The sequence below is a fragment of the Sciurus vulgaris genome, assembly GCF_902686455.1.
Source record: "Sciurus vulgaris genome assembly, chromosome: 4".
NCBI lineage: Eukaryota > Metazoa > Chordata > Mammalia > Rodentia > Sciuridae > Sciurus > Sciurus vulgaris.
Window position 1 is genome coordinate 15,314,720 of NC_136464.1, and position 25,689 is coordinate 15,340,408.

General features: G+C 33.1%; 1 protein-coding gene across 1 annotated transcript in view; it reads right to left on the bottom strand.

Annotated features, from left to right (window-relative positions):
• The window catches only part of ATRNL1 (attractin like 1), a 746,355-nt gene that overhangs the window by 600,539 nt on the left and 120,127 nt on the right, over positions 1 to 25,689 (bottom strand). The window contains 3 exon segments of the mRNA XM_079136646.1: positions 4,864 to 4,982; positions 5,940 to 6,148; positions 8,043 to 8,127. Coding sequence (XP_078992772.1) covers positions 4,864 to 4,982; positions 5,940 to 6,148; positions 8,043 to 8,127 — 413 coding nt within the window.

Here is a 25,689-nt window from a genome sequence, read left to right on the forward strand (position 1 = left end):
TGCAAGGGATAACTGGGTCTCAGACAATCACAGGCTGCCAGCTGATCAGACCATGTCCATATAAGGCAAATAACCCATCACACCATCCCCAAATAAAGCAAATGCCCAGCTGTAACCAACTAAACTACTTCTGTGTACGGATACTGTTTTCCTGCTATAAATACCAACGGATCATATTATTGGGAGGAGCTCTTCAAACTTCTATTGGTTCAGGATTCCGCCCAATTCATGAATTGTTCTTTGCTCAAACTCTGCTAAATTTCATTTATCTAATTTTTTCTCTTAGAAAGTTTAACTATTGTTCTTGGAATTAGAATAATTTCTTATTGAAAATAACCTGCACAAATTACACAATTTGAAATTGAATTTATGTAATGAAAACTTTTTTTAATGAGTCTGAAAACAGGCTTACAATTAAATAAAATCAATGTATGAAGTAATTTCCCTTAATGAAAACATGCTATGATTCTAATCTTAATAAAATACCATGCAAACCCTTGGAAATGAAGCACAAAGTGATAAGCAGTAAAAAAAAGTTAAAGAGGTTTATGAAAATCCAATACAATCTGAAAAAAATTAATTACTTTCATAAGAACTCAAAGTAATTTTACTTCTACAACCCTAAATAATAATTAATGTCTCCTGCATGTATCTGTCATATTTCCTACACACAGGTTATAAAAAACCCTTCAAAGTTATTTTTTTTCAATCCTACTACATAATGTAATTATTTCAACCAATTCTGGCTCTGAGTTAAAGGTCAAGAAAGAAAAAAAAAACAGGCAATATAGGAACTTTGGTTGTAATTCAACTACTTCACATGACATCATTACCAATGACAATTTTACCTCTTGAAAATCATATACTAAAATTTTTCACTCAACTCTTCCTGTGACTCCATTTATGAGGGAAAAATATAAAACACTTAATTCTGCACCCTAAGCCCGCCCATCTTTTCTGTGTATTTGATGCAAATGTCTTCCTCAGACCTTCTCATGTAAAAGAGTTAAACATTTTCAGTAAGTAAGGGTAAAAATTAAAACTAAGGAACAACTATCCTACGTATAAAACTATTAAAAAAATTTTTAGCCTTTTAAGTATTTTAAATGTCACTCACTAAATATTTATTCACAAAGTATTATACTCTGCAGTCACTTTCACTTTGAAAGTATTAATTTCTTTAGAGCACATTATATTTACTGTAAGGTAATAGACAAAAACTACTCAGATATAATGTTCATCTTTACTTTTTCTAAAATATCCCATATTATACATTTTTGTAAATTTCAAATTACTTTGTGACCATTATTCTATCACATTTTCACTATGAACATATAAGGTTTTTTCTTGATTTTTTGTGATTAATAGCTATTTGATTTGATATAGCATATGAATCTTAGCATTATTTTACATGATCAGCAAGACTATAGTTTCAAACATTTGCCAGCTAACCAAAAAGAAATAAATTAACTTCAATTATTAAATAAATAAATTATTTATAAAAATGACAAGAGAATGGCTAAACATGTTGGAATAAGAGAAAGAATAACAGCTTCATGTCAGTCTTCAAAATAATGCCAGTACATTAGAATCCCCATCCAAATAATTCTACTGCTTTTCATTAAGAACAACAGTCATTTACTGATACTGAACAAGTACAAGAGATGAAACTGTATTTTTCTCACACGTAGGGCCAAGATACCAAAAACAGAAGGCTGCTGTTATTCTGAAACATGGCTAGCATTTTTGACCTAATGAACCAGAAGTGCATTAGTAAACGACTATGGAGAGTAATCATTACTCTATTACTCTTCTCCCAAATATATATAGATGTAAATTTCAAATGTAAATCCAGGAGAAGCAAACAGATTAGATGATGTATTAGAGAACAAAATACGCAATTTGTGGTAAATGTGGATAAATAATGAAACGGAATATCAGTACACATAATTTTGACTAAAATCCCATAAACCTTTTGTATTCAGTAGCATTTGGTTTAGGCTAATCATCAGACATTCTGATAAAACAGTCTAAAAGGTACATTACATCAAACTCAAAATTATAAGTGCATACTCATGTATACTGTCATCCAATGCAGTCCTTGTTAACACCTCATTTAAAATAAAATATAAGCCAGGCATGGTGGTGCACACCTGTAATCCTAGCAGCTTGGGAGGCTGAGGCAGGAGGATTCAGAGTAAAAAGCTAGCCTCAGCAAAAGCAAGAAGCTAAGCAACTCAGTGAGACCCTGTCGCTAAATATAATACAAAATAGGGCAGGGAATATGGTCCAGTGATGGAATGCCCCTGAGTTCAATCCCTGGTACACATTATAAATAAGTATTTGAAAACAATTTTACATAATGTGATTTTTGAGATCTGTGTATTTTCACCTACATGTGCTCATCTTCCATGTACAAATGTCTGCTATGGACTCAATATATACCCCAAAATTCATATGTTGAAGTCTAACCCCTAAAGTGATGGCATAAGGAGTTAGAACTTTATGGTTGTAATTTGGGTCAGAAAGGTGAAGTCCTCAAATACAGGATTGTTAACATTATAAGAAGCTGAAGAGACCGGAGCTTCCCTTCTGCCATGGGAGAAAGCAATGAGAAGCCTTTCTATGAACCAGAAATCAGGTCCTTACCAGGTACTGAATCTGTCAGTGTATGGAGTTGAACTTCCTAGCCTAGAGCCGTAAGAAATAAATTTTTATTGTTTAACAGTCACCCAATTATCCAGAAAGGTTAAAATAAAATCTTCTTGCAATTTTTAATCAATAGCATTTTATATTTTAATTACATGATAATTAATTTTAAGTGTCAATTTGATCAGGATACAGATACAATATTTTGCTAAATATTATTTCTTGATGAGATTAGCATTTGAATCCACAGACTTCAGGAAAGCGGACTGTCCTCCCCAATGTAGGTGATCATCCATTACACTGAGGGCTTGAATATAACAAAAATGTTAAGGAAAGAAGAACATCTCTGTGCCTGACTGCTGAGCTGAGGTGTAGTCTTTTCCTCCCATTGGCCAGGACTTACACCACTGATGCTACTGGTTCATAGGACTCCTTTGTTTTGTTTTGGTTTTTTTCTTTTGTTTTGTTTTTTTTTTTTTGTACTGGGGCTTAAACTCAGGGGCACTCAACCACTGAGCCACATCCCCCGCCCTTTTTTATATTTTATTTAGAGACAGGTTCTCAGTTGCTTAGTGCCTCACTTTTGTTGAGACTGAGTCTTTACTCTGAATCCCCCTGCCTCAGCCTCCCACGCTGCTGGGCTTACAGGCTGCACCACTGAGCCCAGCTTCACAGGCCTCCATTCTTCTACCAGAATTTACACCACCAGTTTTTGGGGGCGTGCAGTCTGCAGACGGCAGGCAGATCATGGGACTTTTCATAATCATGTGAGTCAATTCTTTATTATAAATATTATGTATATGATATGCATTTTACTGGTTCTGTTTTTCTGAAGAACTCAATTACAAGTTCTTTATTCCTATGTCTTATTTTACCTAGCACTATTTCCATTAAAATAAATTCCAATTAAATGAATTATATTGAAAATCTAAAACTATAAATTTTAAAAGCACAGTTGTGTCATATTTATGTTAAAACTGAAACAGAATTGAAGCATATCTTGCTATTAGAGCAATTTATACCACTAGAATGTATATACCAACAAAATATGTATGAAAGAAAAAGGGTTCAAACTAATGAGTCATAACTGCTAATTTTTCTCCATTTTAAGTTTGAATACTATTTTAGAATAAAATCATAAAACCTAAATATTTTGAAATATTATTAGTTATTAAAAAAAACTTTTAGAGGACATAACCATAAGTTTTACTTAGTTTCAAGTCCCCCCCCTTTTTTTTTAAATCTTTTATCTCTATTATCTTGAAAAACATGTGGACCCTTTGTTGACTAATAAAAAATTAGAAATAGAAAAACACTAAATAATGTATTTAGTTGAAAATCTATATACGCATTATTTCTTTTTACTTAAGCTACAGGCTAATCAAAAAATATTTTAATCTACTAAATACTACTTTTTAAAATTTCCCTTTCTCTTTTTGATATAGTCTAAAAAATACATTTTGATTTTATCCACTTAAAAATCTTAATTTTTGCTGCTCCTAACCCATTTTCATCTACCATAAATATTAATATTGGAATTTTTTTCAGTAATCCTTCATCAAAAATAGAGGTTCAACACTATTGACATTTTGAGTCAGATAATTATTTGCTGTGGAAGGGCTGTTCCATGCATTGTAGAAGGTTAGCAGCATCATTGACCCCTCCATACTATATGCCTGTAGCAGCCTATAGTTGTGATGACCACAAAGGTCCCCACACATTACTAAATGTCCCCTGTGAGACAAACTGCCTCAAGTTGAGAGCCAACAATCTAAAGACAGATAGAAGAGAAACTACTATTCACATCTCAGGTTATATTTCAACACAAAGCGTATGAACAAAACGTTAGCCTGACCACTGTTTGTACAGGAATCCCATGGGAATGATTTCAATACCTACCTAAATAATCCTACTTCCATCAGCACAGAAGATAACATTTAGTCTTTTTTTTTCCCTAATCAGTTGTAAATATTTTTCAGTCTCATCCACAAACAGAAATTAAAATTAGATCCAAAACAGAAGAATCTAGACTGAAAAATCTAAGTAATGAACTACAGTCTGATTTTACAATGTACCAAGAAGTGAATGATTCCCAACATATTTAATGTCTTAATGTGTAAAGTACTTTTTTTGTACTGTGCTACCAAATGGTGAGTGAGTGAGTGCTATATGGTGGCAATGCTAACCACATGACTGTTCACCTGTAATACTAACCACACTGCAGTTACTGTTGGCTGAAATGCATTTCTTGTCATCACACCATTGGCACCCATTCGTATTGGCAGTACAGCTGGCACAATCTGCGTATCTATAACATCTATCATCAGAAGCAGCTGTAATACAAATGGGAGATAAAACACACTGAGAAAAATAAGAAAATACCACACTTCTTGATTCACACATTTATGATACCTATTTAAGGACCACTGAGACACTTTTAACCAAAAAAAAAAAAAAAGTATGCTGGCAAAAACAGTTAACGTTGAAGTCAACTTAGTAGCTTAATTGCGTTTATAGGATTTTAAATACCTACTGCCCCCATCTTAATAATTCAATCTATTAGAATTCTACAGACATTTAAATTTATACATTTTGGAGGATAAAAAGAACTTAATAAATTATTGTTTTATTCTTTAAACAAATATATTTAGAGAAATTTAAGTTGATATAGATTAGCAAAACTTAAAAAATATACTTGTCATAGCATTGAAAATGCATGTAAGCCCTTGACCATTTAAAGCAAACTTAACAATTTTTATCCAAATTATAAGTAAATAAATACATAAAAATGCTTACTGATAATTTTGGTAAGCCTGATGTATTCATTTAACATTTTATAAGAAATAGAAAATTAGAACACTGATCACCAAATTCTAAAAAAAAAAAAATTTAACTTTAAGGTATGGCTTGGCAATAATTTAGGAAGAAGGAAAATATCAAATGCAAAATAAATCAATTTGTGCTATTTCTTTGAAGTATGTAATGTTTCTTAAAATGATATATTTAAGACATTTTAAAATTATATTACAAAATAATTCATATATATGGAGTATTACATATGAGGGATATAATATACAGATTTCAAAAATATAGTTAAAAGTAGCTAACAAAGATTTTACATTATTAATCCCTGCTAAATCACACACTGCAATTCCTAATCAGAGGATAATAAATTTTTCATTTCTGAAAGCTACTAGGGTAATTCTTATTAGAAAAACTAATTTCTACTTCTAGTCAAGTAGAGATGTTTCAATACCAGAAAGAGGGAAAACAAAAAAGAAAAACCTTACCTGTCTTAGGAGGGCATTTTGCTCTAAGAATATTATTAGTATTTCCAGATTCCCAAGATTCACAGTGATTTTTATTCCAAATACATTTTATCCCTGGACCAGCATTTTTACAAAGTTCTTCATCTCTGAAAGCCTTGCAATTTGGAGGCTTGTATACAAGGATATCATTAAGGAGTACACTAGAAAATCCCCCAAATATATACATGGACCTATTAAAAATAAAACAAGAATCTTAAACACTACTGAAATTCTCTAATTAGCTTTTAAAATAAACAGATTTGACTATACATTTTATGTTATTTTTAAACAGAACTGTACCTTAAAATCATATTTCTAACATGCAGTATGATGTGAAAACACCAAACTATTATAAGATTTCTTTAAGACTTTCCAGATACAGTCTGAAATACCCTGTAAATCTTTTTTATCTGCCAAGTGTCTTATTTTAATGCCCATGAAGATGCATGCATGACTTTTTTCCATTTCTAGTATGACTATCATGACTAATATGACTATTATTCCATTTTTTAATGTGAGTTTTCATTTTAGATTATGAGAACAGAAATAGAAGCAAAAATATTTTTAAATAGAAGCAAAATAATTTTTAAATTCTCCAAAGTAATGAAAATATTTAAAGATTCCATTATTATAATAACAATACATCTCATGCCAAATCATTTCTATTATCAAAAAATTATTGCCTCATTCCCCTCAGAAACCTAACAGACACATTGAATACTTTCAATTTTAAAAATTACATTTAAAAGGAGGATAGGAATAGGAAAGAAATGAATTGGGCATAACTTTCCTATGTTCTGAAATATCCTATAAATCTTAAAGAATTAAGGAAACATTAAGTTTTCAAAACATGTTTATAAATAAAGTAAGAAAAGAGGAGGAATAAGAATTATGACATTCTTTTTATCAGAAATATAACTATTGCTTTAATAAAGCAGGAAACTTTTTTTAAGAAATAGATAATAGCTATATATTAATGATAAGATGCATTTTAGAACTGCAATCTGGCATTATCATTTTTAATACACATAATATTAAGAAGCTAGATACAGAACTTTTCTTGCAATTATTTACTGTTAAAATTAAAATAACAAGAGTAAAATAATCAAAAAGTTTCTAGATATTAATTTGGAAAGAGAAGCCTAGATGATGTTAAAGTAACTAATAGTAACCACTGCCAAAGAAGTTGGACATGCCCCCTAAGCAGCATAATTTTTTATTTCTCAAAATATTATTAACATAGTAAATGTAAAAAGGTCAGAAAGATGTGTTGAGAATATCTTTTACTATTAAACAAATAAAATAAAAATCAAATAATTTTCAACAGAGAAGGCTAGAGGTTTTATATTTCACACTGAATTCCATTTATTACTATTTTGAGAGTCAATTGATAAGATACACAGCTTCACTGTGGTTAACCATTGTGTGGCAATAGGGGAGAATTTTTACATAATTAGGATAAGATGATAATAAAAATATCATTCTGAATTACACATTTTAAGCTAATGAATAAACTGATATTGTTTACTGTTATCCAAGTTCAAACTGCCAAATTTTTGTTATTGAAACAAAAACCATATTAAAATAAAGGGGAAAGGTAATTTAATGTCCCTCCAGCTGAATTTCCCAAGGGATATAAGGATATTCAAGTCCAGAGAGGTTAAGACTTGTCAAAAAATCATATATTTAAGTCAATAACAGAACTAAAATGAGAATCTAATTCTCACTTTCTTTGTTCTCATTGATAGAAACAGGGGTTAGCCTTTCTATCACTTCAGTTAGATCTTTTTAAAGTCATTCTTCATCTGATCTCTGGAAAAAGTAAAAAAGTCAGGATGACTTTAACAGGTTTTCAAAGTTTTATCTCAACATCTTTCTTTGATACTCTCCTACCCCTCAAATATATTTAAACATGTTTTAAAATAAAAGAATGAAGCATATGTTTCTACAATAGAGTAGGGATATACATAAAATCCAATGCCATTAAATACCAATGATGATTTTCACGAAGAATATAAGAATGAGTGAATACATCAAGGATTCGCATCCTTGGCCCTCTAAAGATTCAGAATACGCTTCTTTTACCCATTAATGACAACTGCAGAGTGTCCAAATCTGTTGACATCTCTATGAAGATTTGGTTTTGGTAACGTTTTCCATTCATCACAAGCTAGAAAAAAACAAACAGGGAAACAAAAAAAATTAAATAAAAGAATAAATTAAGATAAATAATATAAAAAAAATCATTGGCCAAATTAAAGATGTTACTAGTTAAAATCAGGAAAATGAAAAAAAATAGTAATTCTCTGTGACCTACAATTTAGTATCACAAGTCAACTTGCATTATTCCTTAAATAAAAATAGCTCTTATATAAAATCGTCATGAATAATTTTAGGTTTATGAGAATAAATGAAATGAATGAAATTAGATATATTTTACATTTGAAGATAATTAATGACATATCTTTATTATATATACCAAAGTTTATACAGTAAAACTTGTGAATATCAGTATAAGGTATACCTCTGGAAAGTTAAATACTACATCAAATATTACATATATGCACATAAGACAAATGATATATGTATTCACTGAAACAGTGCCTGAAAATCAAACCATCAGAATAAAACATTGAAGTCACTTTAATAATGTGATATTTCAAAAGAATAACTTTTACTTTATATAATGGAAAATAATTTTTATTGCAAAAAACCTAGATAGAAAATGAAAAAAATAGTTCATCATCTATATAAAAACTACAGACACTTCTCAAAAGAAAAAATACAAATGGCAAACAAATATATGAAAAACTGTTCAACATTTCTAGCAATTAGGAAAAAGCAAATGAGAACTACATTGAGATTCTGTCTCACTCCAGTCAAAAATGGCAATTATCAAGAATAAAAATAGTAAGTGTGGGCAAGGATGTGGGAGGGAAGGTACACTCATATATTGTTGGTAGGTCTGCAAATTTGTGAAACAACTCTGGAAAGCGGTATGGAGATTCCTCAGAAAACTAGGAATGGAACCACCATATGACCCAGCTACGCCACACCTCAGTATATATCCAAAAGATCTAAAATCAGAAAACTACAATGCTACAGACACATCCATATCAATATTTATAGCAGCACAATAGTCAAGTTACAGAATCAACCTAGGTGCCCTTCAACAGATGAATGGATAAAGACAATGTCATATATGTGTGTGTGTGTGTGTGTGTGTGTGTGTGTATAATTATTAGTTGTAAAGAAGAATGAAATTATGGAATTTTCTGGTAAATGGGTGGAATTGAAGACTATCATGCTAAGTAAAATAAGCCAGACCCAAAAACTCAAAGGTCAAATGTTTTTTTCTGATATGCAGAAGACAGTCCAAGATGGGGTAGGGCAAAGAGAACAGGAAAAAGGGGAGGGTGGTTCAATCAAAACAGAAGAAAGACTGGTGGACTAGATGAAGGGCATTGAGGGGAGGGAGGAGGGGCCAGGATAAGGGAAGAATAGTGGAATGAAAGGGACCTAACTCTCCTGTGTACATACATGAATATACCACAGTGAATCTCATCATCATGTGCATCCACAAGACACTAATTTAAAAAGCAAACTAAAAGTAAACTGCAAAAACATCGATAGAGTACTAGGAAAGGATTGGGATGGGGAAGGAGGAGAGGAGGGAAAAGGGAAGCTCCGGGGACTGAATTAGAGCAAATTATATTCCATTCTTTCATAATCATATCAAAATGAATCCTAATGTTATATATAACTAAAACAAACAATAAAAAGGAAAAAAAAACTATAGAAAACAATGGTTGAGAACAATATATATTATTTCAATGTAACCTTCAAGTTGACATATTAGCATTGATTTTGAGATTTCAAATAATTCAGCATTCAGTGAGTAGGAATATTTTCAGGACAACGTTTTAGATTTCATTTTCTTAGGTAAGTCATATCTAAAGGCAAGGTTTAGTATTTCATAGAAGTACATAGGTGTAACAAGCTTTGCAGGAACAATTTTTTTAGGAAGCATAGAAGCCCTTATGGAACGAGAAAATAATCTAAAATACAGTTAGTTGTGAAAGTCAAAGTTGTAATGAAATACTTGCTTTCCTACTTAATTATGTCTGTAAACACATATAACAAATTTGTTTTAAATATTCTTATGAATGAGGATAAAAGAAATTATAAAAACCTAAATCATAGTTTTTAAAAAAAAAAGAAGATGGAAGGGCTGGGATAGTGGCTCAGTGGTGAGTGCTTGCCTTGCATATGTGGGGCACTGGGTTCGATTCTCAGGCACCATATAAAATTAATAAATAAAATAAAAGTATTGTGTCCATCTACAATTTAAATTTTTTTTAAAAGAGAACTGAACAACAAAATACATCTTGAGTTGTATTTCCCAAAGTGTATTCCAAAGTACACAAATACCCCAAAATGGAGTATTCCTTAGTTTGTATAATTTCTCTCTTATTACAAAGTATATTTACCTATTATTCTCAAAAGAGAGAGTATAAAACAATGGAACATTACTCAGTCATAAAGAAGAATGGAATCATGGCACTTGCCCGTAAATGGATGGAACTGGAGACTATTATGCTAAGTGAAATAACCCAATCCCAAAGAACCAAAGGCCAAATGTTCTATCTGAATGTGGATGCTAACACACGATGTGGGGGAAGGGGATAGAAGTTCATTGGGTTAGACAAAGGGGAATGAAGAGAAGAAGGGGGATGAAAATAGGAAAGACAGAATGAATCAGATATAACTTTCCTATGTTCATATGTGAATGCACGATCAGTATAACTCCACATCATGTACAATTAAAAGAATGGGAAGTTTTATTCCATATATGTATAACATGTCAAAATACATTCTACTGTCATGTATATCTAAAAAAATTTTTTTTTAATTTTTAAAAGAGAGAGAGTATAAGGGTACAGAAACCTAACTGAACTTTATTTAACCCAGTGTTTTCTCAACACTTGGTCCATAGAATCACCATTCACATAACACCTATTAAGTTCCTTAACAGTCAATGCTCTATTTTAAGTAATACTATAATTTAAGTAGTACTATAAATGCCTATGCATGAAAATAATCTGCCCATTTTACATGTTAGATTAACTTAAGAAATGTATAGTATATGTATATAGCACTATAAAAATTTCAAAGTGTTCTCATCCACATTAGTTAAAATGATCTTTATAAAAATCCAGTGAAGTTGATTGAACAGGTTTACCCTATGTTTAGAAATGAAGACTAAGACCTCTGGGAAGGTAAGAAACAGTCAGGAGCAGTGATGCAGGCCTGTAATCCCAGCAGCTCAGGAGGCTGACACAGGAGAATCACAAGTTCAAAGACAACCTCAGCAACTTAGTGAGGCACTAAGTCACTTAGCAAGGCCCTGTCTAAAACTTTTTTTAAAAAGGTTGAGGATGTGGCTCAGTGGTTAATGCCCCTAGGCTCAATCCTAGTACCAAAAAAAAAAAGAAAGAAAGAAAGAAAAAAAAAAAAACTTACATAAGGTCTATTTCATTACCTTTGTTTTTCTATAACTTAGGTTTATGAACATTTGATATTATAAAAGCAAATGACAGAATCCTGGAAAATTATTTCTCTTTTGAAAGGGGCTGTGGGTGTATAATTTATAAAGGGTACAAACTTTGAAAAAGAAAGAAATGGAAATGAAAAAGAGTCAGCTAATGAGAAGGCAGTTTGGCTTCAGTAATTCCATCCAACCCCAACAAACACACACCCTACATGGGCCATGATTTATAAAGTGTACATTTATTATATTATTCCAACAACATAATTATTTTAAAAAGAATGTGCATAAAGGAAATTAAACAGAAAAGAGAGTCAGATGGAAGAGCAGGGCTTACAGAAACCACCTTATTACAAAATATTTCAGAGGACTTTTAAAATCATCTTGAAACATCCAGAGTCCTGAAAAGACAGTGACCCAATAGAGCCTACCTTGGGCTAAAGTATAAATAATTCGGGCTAGCATCCAGCACAAACTAGGCACAAGGAGAGAAGGAAAGTTGATTTTCAAGACAAATAAAATAAGCTCAGAAAACCACCTAAGAAGTGAGTCAGGAAAAGGTTCTAAGAGACTAAAAATAAGCATTAACTAAAAATTGAAATTTTTGGAGATTTCTTATAATTCAATAAGCTACTCTTTTGGGAGAAAGATGAAATATTTTTCAGTACACAGAATGGTCCAAAGAATGACATTACAAATACTACTAGCCAGATTTGTCAAACTCAATATTTCACCATTGAAATATTGTAAAATGTAGGTTTTTTTTTTTTTTTTTTTTTTTTTTTTTTTTTTTTTTTGCGGTGCTGGGGATTGAACCCAGGGCCTTGTGCTTGCAGGGCAAGCACTCTACCAACTGAGTTATCTCCCCAGCCCTAAAATTGTAGATTTTTTTAAAGAAAGAAAACTTCACAGATATGACTGAAATTCCCTCCAATCTGAGTTTCTTTTTTTCTTTCTTCTTTGGAAGCAACCACTAACCCATACTTGCTTATAAATGTTTCTATATTTACGACACATAGTTCTTTTGTAACTTGCCAAATTTTATGGGAGTAAATGGTATCATAACATATAAATACTTCTGTCTTGCTTTTTTCATTCAATCTATTGAGTTAGTTTGTTTTTTATCATTTTAACCACAGATATTCCTCGACTTTTCCTAAATTGAAAATATCATAAGTCAAAAATGTATTAAATATTCCTGGCTCTATCAAACATCACAGCTGTGCAGCACAGTACACTGGGGAGCATCTGCTGTCCACCCTCATGAACATGCACCTGACTGGGAGCTAGGCTTGCTGCCACTGCCCAGAATGTCATCAGCCCTGAAAAAGGTCTAGTCAAAATATTACCGCTACTGAATGCATATTACCTTCATGCTATTATAAAGCCAAAAAATCCTAAATCACAACTCCAGAGCTATCTGTATACAGTTCGATGACATTAAGTGCCTTGGCACTGTTGTGTAGCCATTACCACCACCCAGTTCCAGAATTTTTCATCTTGCAAAATCAAAACTCTGCACCGATTAAACAAGAGCTCCCCATTGTCCCCTTCTCCCAGCTCCTGGAAACCATCATTCTAGTTTTGTCTCTATAAATTTGACTAAACATCTCACATAAGTAGATTCATACAGCATTTGGTTCTTTGGGGAATTACATATTTCCCTTAGCATAATGTCTTCAAAGTTCCAAAGTTCATTCATGCCATTCTGAATGGGTCAGAATATCCTTTCTTTCTATAACCTTTTAAATATATATACACATACATTTGGTTTATCCATTCATCTATGGATAGACACTTGGGATGTTTCTTTGTTTGGGCTACTTTGAATAACACTTCCATATACAAATGTGTGCACATATCAGTTCATGTTCCCACATTCAATTAATTTGGGAATATGTCTAGAAATGGAAATACTGGTAATTCTGTTTAATTTTTAAGGAATAGCCAACTATTTTCCATAGTGGCTGCACATTTTACATTCCAACCAGCAGCATACAATAGTTTAGTTTCTCCACATTCTTGCCAACACTTATTGTTTTTGATAATAGCCATGCAAAAAGGTGTATAGTATCTCATGTGGTTTTGATTTGTGTTTTCCTAATACTTAGTGATGTTCAGCACCTCACCTTGTGCTTATAGGATTTAGGCATATCTTCTTTGGACAAATGTCAACTCAAAAACTCATTTAGATTTATAGATACATGTAATAGTCTATGTTCATTCTAAACATGTTATAACATTTCATTCTATGACTAGATCAAAATTTATCCACTAAACTACTAATGGTCACTTATCCTATTTTAAAGACTTTTCCCATTACAGTTCATGTTGGTATATTCACTATTATGCACATCTTATTGTGCACAGTTTGAAAATTTCTCTAGATTGATTTCTAAGAGGAAAATTTCTATGCTTAAGAAATGAGAGAAATTCAATTTCACTAAATTTTGCCAATTTGACCTCCAAAGTAACTGAAAGTTACTCTTATTTAACATTCTCTTCCAACATGTGCCCTTATCAGACTTTAATTTTTATTAATGTGATAAATGGCTTTATTTTGTATTTTTACACTTATTGGTAGGATATCTTTTGACGTTTGCTGGAGTTTTTTTCATACCTCTGTGAAATTACTAATGAAGTTTTATATCCATTTTCCTATTTTCTTTTTGTCTTTTTCTTAATAATTTAAAGCATTATTTTTTTTAATCATTCTGGCTATAAATCCATCACTGGCTACAGAATATGTATTACTATATCTTCTCCCATACTGTAGTTTGTCTTTTCACTTAATTATGGAGTAGTCTCATTTTACTGAAAGTTTATACATTAAATTGGTCAAATTTATCATTATCCTGGTGATTTTTGCTTTTTATTCTGTAACTTCAGATTTTTAAACATAATCTCTAATTTTTCTCTAAAGGTTTTTCAGTTCTGCTTTAACTGTTTTGGACTTCAACCCACCTGGAACTTATTTTTGTATATGATGTAGGGCTTTAAATGAATTTTTCCCATAAACCATGTTTTAAGATATTTCCAAGTATACTGCCATATACCAATTTTGCCAGTTTTTTGAATATTGAAACTCGACCTGTTAATTTATGTATCATTTAAAATTTTTCCTATTGTGGTTTTTATTTCTTTTGTTTTTAATTAAAAATATAAATATGCAAAGTTTAAAAGTCAAATAACCCCATAAGGCTTGTCATGGGAAAGTACCTAGCTCCCTGTCTTACCATGCCTTTCCAGAATCAGAGAGAAGAGCACTTTCAATTCTGAATAAGTAGCTAGAGTTTACTTTCATACTTCCTTCCTTACTCTAAGTAGAATTCCTACTTCTTAGTTTCAGACACTATCCCTGGCTTCATCTTTAGAAGATGAAGAGTAGTCTTACACAAACATAGACATATGCCCCCCTCTCCAGTCTCCCTGCACATTTATAATTTTGTGTAAATCAATACTCATTATATTATTCACACATAAGTCACATAGCATGTTATGATTATGTCTTTATTCTTATTTTTCTTAGATTCCATTTTTATGTTTTTATATTTATTTAACCTCATATTTTATAAGAAAATATAAACCTATCATTTCCATAGAAAACATAAATTGAAGGTTTTGAGAACTACTATTCTTAAAATGTCTTTGTTCTACTCTAATGCTTAGTATTACTTGGTTGGGTTAGAATTCTAACATGGAAAGCACTTTCAGATATTGAAGCTATTATCCACTGTCTTTGGGAATTTTGTATTGATTTTGCAAGGCCCTATGCTATTGAGTCCCATGATTGATTTGCTTTCTCTCTCTCTAGAGGCTTTTTGTCTCTTCTATCTCCACTTTTTTAATGATGAATTTTGGTAAGTCCTCATTTTTCTGGGGCTTGTTGACCTATTCTATTCTTCAAATTCATGCACTTCAACCCTTGAAATATATTTTGAATTACTGATTTGTAATTTCCTCTCCATCTAAAATTTTATGTTCTTTATTTTTACAACTCCTAATATTCAAATGTCAAGTTTTCTAAAATAATCATCCAAATTTCTTATTTTTTATCCTGTTTTTCACCTGACCATTGTGAATAACATGTTTCACTTTAGCTTAAAATCATTAAATCATCATGATTTACTATCCTAATTTTCATTTCTAAGAGCCCATTTTCCATTTCTGAATGATATTTTTGTTAAAAATATCACACTTTTAACTCATGAATGTAACATATGTCCATAAAGACTGAAGTTACAATCATTCCTAGATTATCTCAAGTTCTTTTTCCCTACATAACACTTTGGAAAATAAATAGTAGTTTTTTGCACATATCTAAATGATAACCGGCTGTCCTTTCAAATTAGAGTGAAGTATTAAAAAAATGGGAATTTTGTGCTTAGGAAAGACATGTTGACTGTTGAGATTCTCATCAGAAAGGACCAGTGCAGTTGGAGGCCTCCAAATGTCAACATGTCTATGTGCTTTCTAGGGTTGAGCAGATTGCTCAGGGTAAATTTCCCAATGTCATGCCTCAAAGATATAAATTTGAATAATAGCACTCTAGGCTCTAAGGGAATGAAGGGGACTAGAGGTTTTACTATTAAGTGTGAATACTTCCATTTAATCTCACTGTTCACTAAATAGTACTTATACCTTTACTCATGCTTAGTAACATTAAATATAAAGTACTTTGTCAATATCTGCAGAGAATCCATCTATTTTCCAGAAGAGTAGAAGCCAGGCACATACCCGGCTATATAGGATAGGAAAGGGATTTGGGGTCTGAACAGCCTAAATTTATGGGTTTTTAATCAAAATTTCTACTTCTAGGCCCAAAAGCACCCCTGTTTTTAGACATACTCTACTTCAATTTCTAAGAGCTTCTAACACTTCCATGGTGCAAATGTTTTTCTTTCAGAATGTTAGATTTCAGCTATCTTAGGTCTTCCAGGGCAGTTACCACTTACTTTTTTCTGCTTTTCAGCTTCAGAATTTTTGTCTTTCATCACTCTTTCTCTTTGCCTCCATTAATGTGTTCTTCCTATCTTTACTAAAGGTTAAGTGGAATTTTAGGAGCAGTCTAAAATAAACACATGTATTCAATTTGCTATGTTTAACTATAAGTCTCCCCTTAACTTTTTTCTTTTATTTTTTTTTTAAATTTCTGTCTTATCTGATTTCCCCAATGGGTAAAATAGGAGAAAAAAAAAAGTTAAAGCAGTTTTCATACTTACAACAGAGAGTAAGATGGGAACAACCTGAGGAAAAGAACTCTCAATAAGATGGTATCCAAATTACATCAGAGACCCTAATACATTGCTAGTGGGAATGTAAAATGGTATAACCACTATGGAAGATGATTCCTCAAAGAAATTAAACAAAATTACCATATGACCTAGAAATTCCACTCATAGGTGTATATTTAGAAGAAGTGAAATAGGTATACACACAAAAGAACACATGCATATTTCATAATAGTCCAAAGGTATAAAAAAACCAAAGTTCCTTCAACAGATGATTAAACAAATTCTATTATATAAATACAACAGAATATTATTCCATCATAAAAATAATGATGTACTGATACAAGATGTATTGTGGATGAACAACAAAAACATACTAAGTGAAAGAAGATAAACACTAAAGAAAGACTACATATTGTATGATTCCAGAAATAGCTAGAACTGGTCATTCTATGGGGATAGGAAGCAGACTGGTGGTTGCCAAGGATTGAAGAGAGGAAAGAATAGGGAGTGAAGTGACTGCATACTGTATAAGGGGTTTTCTCTGGGATGATGAAAGTGTTCTGAACTAGACAGAGATGGTTGCACAACGCTGTAATACATTAATGCCCTGAATTGTTCAGATCAAAGTGCTTGGCTTTATGTTATATGAACTTCACATCAGTTTAAAAAATAAAGTAAACAAGACACTAAGCCACTTAATGAAATAAAAATAATACTGGGAGCTTGTCCAAGACTTAAATAGTCAGTGTGATTCCACTGATCAGATGGCTTATCTACTGATCCATTCCCATCATACCACTAACATGAACGAGCAAGGCTCAAAACTCAGAAGTACCTGGCTTCCAAGATGTTCTTCATTCTAGTAAGTTTATTCCTATTAAGGTCATATATGTTCACACATCTAAAAACTGGACATAATAAATTGAGAAACCATGCTGAATACCGAGAGGACTTATTCTACAAGTCATAATTTTTCATAATATCATGTCCTGAAAAAAGGGTCAATAGTAAAAAGATGAATTACCGTGAGTGCTTCAGTCTACAGAAAAGAAAACTGAGAAATAATCAACTATTCTTAACTAAGAATAGGAGGAAAAGCTACAAAATGTAGGAGAACAGATTTACATAAGACCTAGAAAAAGAATTCTCACTATTTAAGTAACTTAACTTATGAAGGACACAATGATGGTATGGCTATGAAGTAATAAGACTGAGTTTCAGCCCTCAAGGCATTGCAACAGTGTTAAGAGAGATTATCGAAGAGTGTTAGGAAAGCCTCCAAAGGAAAAGCACATAGTTGCTTCTAAAAGTAGAGAAAAAAATTTAAATTATTACAACAATATTATATTAAATTAAGAGTATTAACTTGTGGTAGTTCATGCTTGTAATCGCAGCTACTTGAGGGGCTGAGGCAGGGGGATTGCAACTTCAGTCAGTCTGGGCAAGTTAGTGAGACCCTGTCTCAAAACAGAAAATAAAGTGTTAGAAATGGTCCAATTCCCAGAACCACAAAAAAAAAGAAAAAAAATTAACTGAAAATTTTACAAAATCTTATAGTCTTTAAATGGGCAAGTTTTCTAATATGAGTGGCCCATAATACCCTTTAACCTAATAAAAATAAGGTCCCAATTATTTATCAGTGTTATATAATACTTAATTCTTAAAACAACCAAGGAGTAAATATCCTTGTCAACTTGTTATAGATAAGGAAACAAGATCATTAGACATTAGGTAATTCCCTCAAAGTCAAACATCAAAACCAGACCTTTACCACTATACTAAACTGCCTCATCACTCCATCAATACAGTTTTTTATGTATAAATGGTAACTTTATGGAAATTAAAAAATGGTTTGTAAGAGTACACAAATCCCTGCAGAAAAACATTATAGTACAGTAATAAAAATTTAATTATACATGACAGTAAATAATGTAGATAAATAATAAAACAATTCTTTAGAAGTTTTTTGTCTTTTAACATTTGTAGTGGTAGAAAATGAAGAAGTCATTACTATAAGACATCACCCTTATTTATACTAAAACTTTAAAAAGAATCATGTACAATATTTATGGTATTTGACAAATATTCCAATACTCTTCCTTCAAGCAGAAGGTAAAGTTTTATTCCCCAATCCCTAGATACTGAATGTGCCAATGACCTGCAAACTAATGCTTCCTGGATGGAACCCTTTATTTGCCAAAGTAAGACACTATGGAAGTCCATGTCCTATGTCAGGCTGAGTTCCTAAGTGATGTCAGTCAACAAATCTGCCTTTTCACCAATAATAAATATGTTAGTCAGCTTTGCATTTCTGTGACCAAAATATCTGACAAGAACAACTTATAGAAGTAAAAGTTTATTTTGGCTCACAGTTTCAGAGATTTCAGTCCATCATCAGCCAACTCCATTGATCTGGGCCTGAGATGAGGCAAAACATCATGGTGAAGAAAGAGGGGGCAGGGGGAGGGAGGAAAGGGCTGGCTGTGGAGAAGACAGAACCCTACTGGGGCACAACACAAGTCCCTCCAACTAGATCCCATCTCCCAGCAGTCCATCCATATGATGAGGTGAGAGCCCATGAGATTCAATCATCGCCTGTAAGTCCCACCTCTGAACCTTGTTGTATGGAAACCATGCCTTCAACATATCAGTGTTTGGGAGACATTCCAGATCCAAACCATAACACCAAATATGTATCATGAGTCAATAATAGATTCTTGAGTGTAACTCTTCTGAACTTGGGATATTTATAATAGACATGGGTGATGCTCAGACCATCATTCAAGGAAGGATCTGTTGTCTGTGTTGCTAGGGATCAGTGAATAGTTATCAGTTGTATGCTCCTTCAGAAACTGCCTCAGTAGTAGAGGCCCAATTCACTTTGTCACACTCCCAAAAATGATTCACATGCAATGTCTGATCAACATAAGGGTATAAAACCTTGGCCATTTCAGCCCAACATGGGACAGCTCTGATCAACAACTTTCCCTGAGGGGTTAAGGTTATCTGCTCAGAACCACAATTCAACTTTGTTAAGTTCTGTTTCATCCCCTGAGCTCTCTCAAAGCCACTGATTTTAATGAAAATCATGAATACTACACTTTTATCTCAGAGTCTGCTTACCAGAAAATCCAAACTATGACTGGTAGGTACCAGGAGTGATACAAAAAAGCAAGTAGTAAGATGGAATTTAGAAACTGGATCACATAATACCAGACTATCAAAGAAGAACCCATCACTTGTGATAGGTGGAGCACAGATAGCCCAGGACACAGAGGCCAATCATGCAATTGCTCAAACTTAAACCAGTGGCAAATTAAGAATACTACTTAGAATGAAAAGGAATACTCTAGATGTTTAGTAACATTTCTTTGAAAAGTATGCGGAGTAAGGGAACTGGAGGAGAAAGGAGGGAAGGGAGAAGGGAGGTATTAGGGAATAAAATTGACCAAACTGTGTTATGTACATGTACAAATATGTCATAACATATCCCACTATCATGTATAATTATAATATACCAATTAAAATTGAAAAATTAAATGCTATTATATACTTAAGAGGCTAAAAAAGTAAAATAAGGCAAAATTATTTATGGTGATAAAAGTCAAAAGACTTTCAAACTGGGAGCAAAAGGTAGATATGCTATGAAAGAGGAAAGAGAGGGATTCTGGTGTGTTGTTAGTAGTTGCCTTATCTGAGTAGTAATTGCCTTGATGCCATTGATTTTATAAAAGTTCATCTAGCTGACGATGGACAACATATATTTTTTCTAAGTATGGGGGAAATTCCAACTATTATGACACTAAAATTGCAGGCCCACTGCTTAGCCCCACTTAATGAAAGGCCAAGAAAGACAGGGGTTCTTATTAGTATCATATAAAGAGACTACCAGTTATGAAAGGTCGCCATTTAAAGGTCTGTTATTCGATGGTCAAGGCCTTGAAGGAAAAGAACAGAACCCTGACACATGGAATGAGAACATCTGAATCGTTACTTGTGGCAGGCGAGACCCCGGGCCCAGGGTTACGCCACGTGCATCTAAAGATGGTGACTGGCAGAGAGCAAACGGCGTCCTGATTATGCCTGGAGAGAGGCAGGAAGCATTTACAATTGGCTGTATGATAATCAGTTCTGCCGCCTAGCACGTGGACAGATATACTTTACATGTATGCTTGAGCGAGTGATCACTTGACCTTTAACAGGATTGGATGGGCATATCTGGTTACAATTGCCTATGCATGAGACTGCTTATATATTGAAGGTGTTATTTGAATAAAGGGGAAGCTGCTTCATGAACCTCTGAAGTGTACGTGTCTTTCGACCCGCTGGTCGGCCGTAAGAGAAGCGGCTGCAGAGACGCTTGGAGCAGCCGGGCAAGGAAGCAGCGGTCTGTCTGTAATTACTACTGAAAATCTCCTCAAATTTTGAATTCCCAAAATTTCCTGAATCATCTGAAGCTATAGAAGTGCTATCCTCCTAGCCACTGGGTCTTGCTTGTACTAGGTATTAGCCTAACTCATCCAGATTCATATTAGGACTGCTAATGGAAAGAAAGATACTATACCTCAAAGGATCTATAAGACCCAGACAGCATATATTGGTAGGAGCTGAGGGGATACACAAGGTAGCAGATTCAGAGAGGAGCTTGATCAAGATGGCCAGAACCATATTAATGAATTAGAGTGAGTTTATTGATTTGAAAGTACTCTCCCAGGATACAGGATTTATCCCTCCAACAAGGATGCCAAGAGATGGTGTGAATTCACTGTTAGGATGAATCTAGAAATTTGGGAAAATATGGCCCATGCTAAGTAAGGTCAAAATGCCAGAAGTGCCATACTTAAGTGCCATTTTTTAAAGGAATTTAAAAAATCTATGGATGTGGGCATGCTGGAGTGAATATACCACGGAATGCCAGAGAAACTAATAGGTCATTGTGTCTACAAAAAAAGTCAGAAGGTATACCATTCACCAAAGCCATGAAGCATGTGATGGTGAAAGAGACACAGCCAGCCTCATTAAGAATGTAATGACTACGTCACAGGATAAAGAAGAAACTGAAATGATAGAGACAATAGGACAATAGACACCAGCTAGAGATACTTAACCATTAGAATCCAATCCAAGTATAAGAGAATTACCATAATGAGAAGCAAGGTCAAACAAAGTATCAGTCAAGGAAACTGATAGAAAATTACACAGATGTCTAACAAAACACAGCATCCCTAGAAGTAAAATATATGGGAAGCCAAGAAGAGCATTACCTAACTTACATTATCAGAAGAAATCAAGGATAGATGCTCAGGACATGATGGCAGATGCTACAATAAAAAGTCACAACTCCCTGCTCAGTTTCTGGACTTGAGCTATTTCTGAAAACCAAAACTGAGAAATATAAAGTTCTGAGAACTAGGAGATAGGACCCTCCTATACCACTGCAAGTGTACGTGGTATTCCCTAAGTTCTTCCTCAAATCGCCTAGCGTAATTTCACTGGGTAACTGCATCCTAGAGAAAAAGGTGATGCGAACATTCAAAGTACTATTGAACACAGGTCTGATCAACACTGACTGACACCTAGAGATGTGAAATACCATCAGTGCCTCTCTGTATAGTAGGGATATATGAAGATGAGGAAATAAATAGCTTCTGGGAAAAGGTTTAGCTCAAAATGGGTCTACTGGGGTACAGATTCACCCAGGAGTTATGTCTTCAGTTCCTGGATACATAATTGAAATAAATATCCTTGGCAAATGGAAAATCTGGTCCCTGGTTACCACAATGGAAACTGCTGGAACTGCTACTGGGCAATGTAATAAATTTTAAAATATTACATTCCAGAAAGAGTGGGTCACAGAAATTAATATCAACTTAAAGAACCTAAGGAATACCAGAAAAAAAGACTCTATCAAATTTCCATTTAAGTCATTGGTCTAGCCCCTGAAAACGAAACAAAGTCTAAAGGATAACAATTGTCAACTACCAAGTAGTAGCCTAAAGTGCAGGTACCATGCAAGATACATATATTTGTTGAACAGACTTAACATAGCCACTGAATTGTCAAATTGTTATTTGCTAATCTTATAAGAAAAAAAAGAATAACAGTTTCCATGTTCACATGGAATAGAAAATATTATACTTCACAATTTGGCCTCAGAATAATATTACTTCTCCCTCCTTTGGTTATAACAAAGATATCCATCTGAATATCTTACAAAATACTGTACCAGTCTATATGTTAATGACAACATGTTATTTGGATCAAGTGAGCAAGAATAACTAATGCAAGGGAGGACTTGTTAAGACATATATGCTTCAAAAGTAGAAGATTAAAACCTGCAAATATTCAGGGACTTCATATTGGTAAACTATTAAGGGATCCAGTGGTCAAGAACATTCTGAGCCATCTTATTTGAATTAAAAGTTCAATTATTTTATCTCACAACTCCAGTTACAAAGAAGGAAACAAACCATCTGGCAGGCCTCCTTGAGTACTTTGTAACTTTTTTTTTTTTTTTTCTTTTTCTGTCTTTTTAAGGGTTCTCTTTTTTTTTTTTTGTCTAGGCTGAGTTTGAACTCTTGAACTCAAGTGATCCTCCCCAGATTTCCAAGTGCTGGGACTACAGGTACCTGCCACTGTACCCAGATTCTCTCTGGGTTCTAGAGAGGCAGCATATTCCACTCTTAGGAATACTGTTCCAACATCCACACTGGAAGACAGCATAGACTGTCAGCTCTGACTAGACGGCAATGCAGGACCAGAGAGCACTGCTGAAGGTCCAGTCTACACTGCAACCAATGCTGCAGCTTAGGCCATATGACCCAGTAGTCACTCCAGCTATTGATAATGTCACTGTTAGAAAAGGTAGAAAGTGAAATTTATGACAAGCCCCAGGGAAAATATCACCATGCAGACTACGCACATATCAAAAGCCATGCCATCTGGAATAGAAAATTATACACTTCTATTCCTCCCATGCTAATAGACTCTGGAAGAGCTAGAATGTCTGGCCACGGATAAGCAAATGACCATTGTTCCGTTTTCTATGATGAGTTGGCTCTCACCAATAAGCACTCAAGGAGGACAAGGTTCCCAAGATCAAGTATGATCAAGATCAGAGGGCACAAGAAATCTGCATAAGCAGATAGTCCAGGCTCTACATCATCCACTACTTCTGCACCAGTACCACTCCCTCATCGTATAGTTACGGCCATGTGGGGAAGCCACTCTGCCCAGAAAACAAGAGGAGAAAAACATAAATATGCCAGCTTGATATTTGAGTACAAATTGTCTTAAAAATCAATGCTAAATTAATTTGTTAATATGTAGTCTATTCCCATTCTTACATTATAAAGTCTCCTACATTATTAATCTGTTGAATATAATCTGAAAATTATATTCCTTGTGCCAAGAAGAAAATATGTTCTAGAGTGGTCAGGTAATTATCACTGCATAATCAGTTCAACATTAGACAAATTAAAGTAACTGCTACATAGTTATTGACATCATGAAAATGGACAAAAATACTATTCCAAACCAATGGAAAAACCACAGAAAATAAAGATCAAAATAAAATATATTCTCTGGAATACAGATTTTTTTCCTAAATTCTATGCTACAAGGTATTAATTTACAAACTATACTCGATACAAATAAAAAAAATTAGGGTTACTAGTCTCTCAAACCCAAATTTCAACAAACAGTACTATGCCATCAGAACTATTTACCCATGAGGATCCCCACAATTACATTAAGAACTCAAGTTGAAATTCAGATATTAGTTTATCAATTGAACATAAAATAATGCAGATAGAAAATTCATATTCATTGCCTAATTTTTCTACAAATTACACCATCTTTTCATAAAATATGCATCTATTATACTCTAAGGAAACACCTTGAAAATTGTTAATGTTTCATTTTAAATGCCAATTCATAAATCTATATTTGTAGTTGAAATATGACAAAAGGAAATGGATGTAAAGAAAAAATGAAATGGATGTAAAGAAAAACTTTTAACCATGTCAAACCCTTTTGTAAAAGAAAAGTAAAATTTCTGAATATTTCCCAGAGTTTTTTCCCACTGTCCCTTAAATGATGGTACATCGCTAAGATTTTGTTTATCTCCTTTTGTAGGTCAAAATTTCTTTCAGTATTTTAAATGTGCACAAGGTCCCCCAGGATATCTCATTAATATTTACAGCATCTCCTCAGGTTTTGTTCCCTGGCATTCATTCAATAAACATTCAAGGATTTTCCTACTCTCTGGCAGATAAGGTGGGCATATTACTATTTGACTCCCAATCCTAACTGAATTCAGTTTACAGTGTTTTAATAGACACTGATATTTCCAGTTGGCTTCAATAGTCTTGATGTAAAAAAAAAAAATTGTACTTATAGGTTTCCTGATAATAAATCATAATTGAAACCCTAGAATAAATTCTATTTGGCTATAGTTTATTATACTTTTGAAACATATTGGATTCTATTTACTAATGTTTTATTTGAAATGTTTGAGTCTATGCACACAACTGCCTCTTTCCCCAGGGGTTTCATTTGACCTTTAAAAACTGTCTTTTCAGTGTATGTTTTCTTTCAAGAATCTTTATGTTACTATTTTGTTTTCCAAACAATCTCTCAAAATGCTTAGAGATTTGTTAAAAATAGAAATTCACTGTTTATTATTCATTTTTTTTCTCCTTGGTTTTCTGTCTTGAGGTCATTATTTTCTGATCAATTATGGGAGGGAGCAGGAACAATAAAATTCAAATAGAAAATCTTATTAAATCTACTGATAAAAATTATTTTTGAGCTGTCCATTATATTAATAAATATTATGTCCTCATCTCAATTAAAAGATCATTCAAAAATTTTCCTGTTAGATCAGGAAAAACCAATCTAACATCATAGTATAGTGGTAGGCATTCAAAAGACTGAATTTAGACTTTAC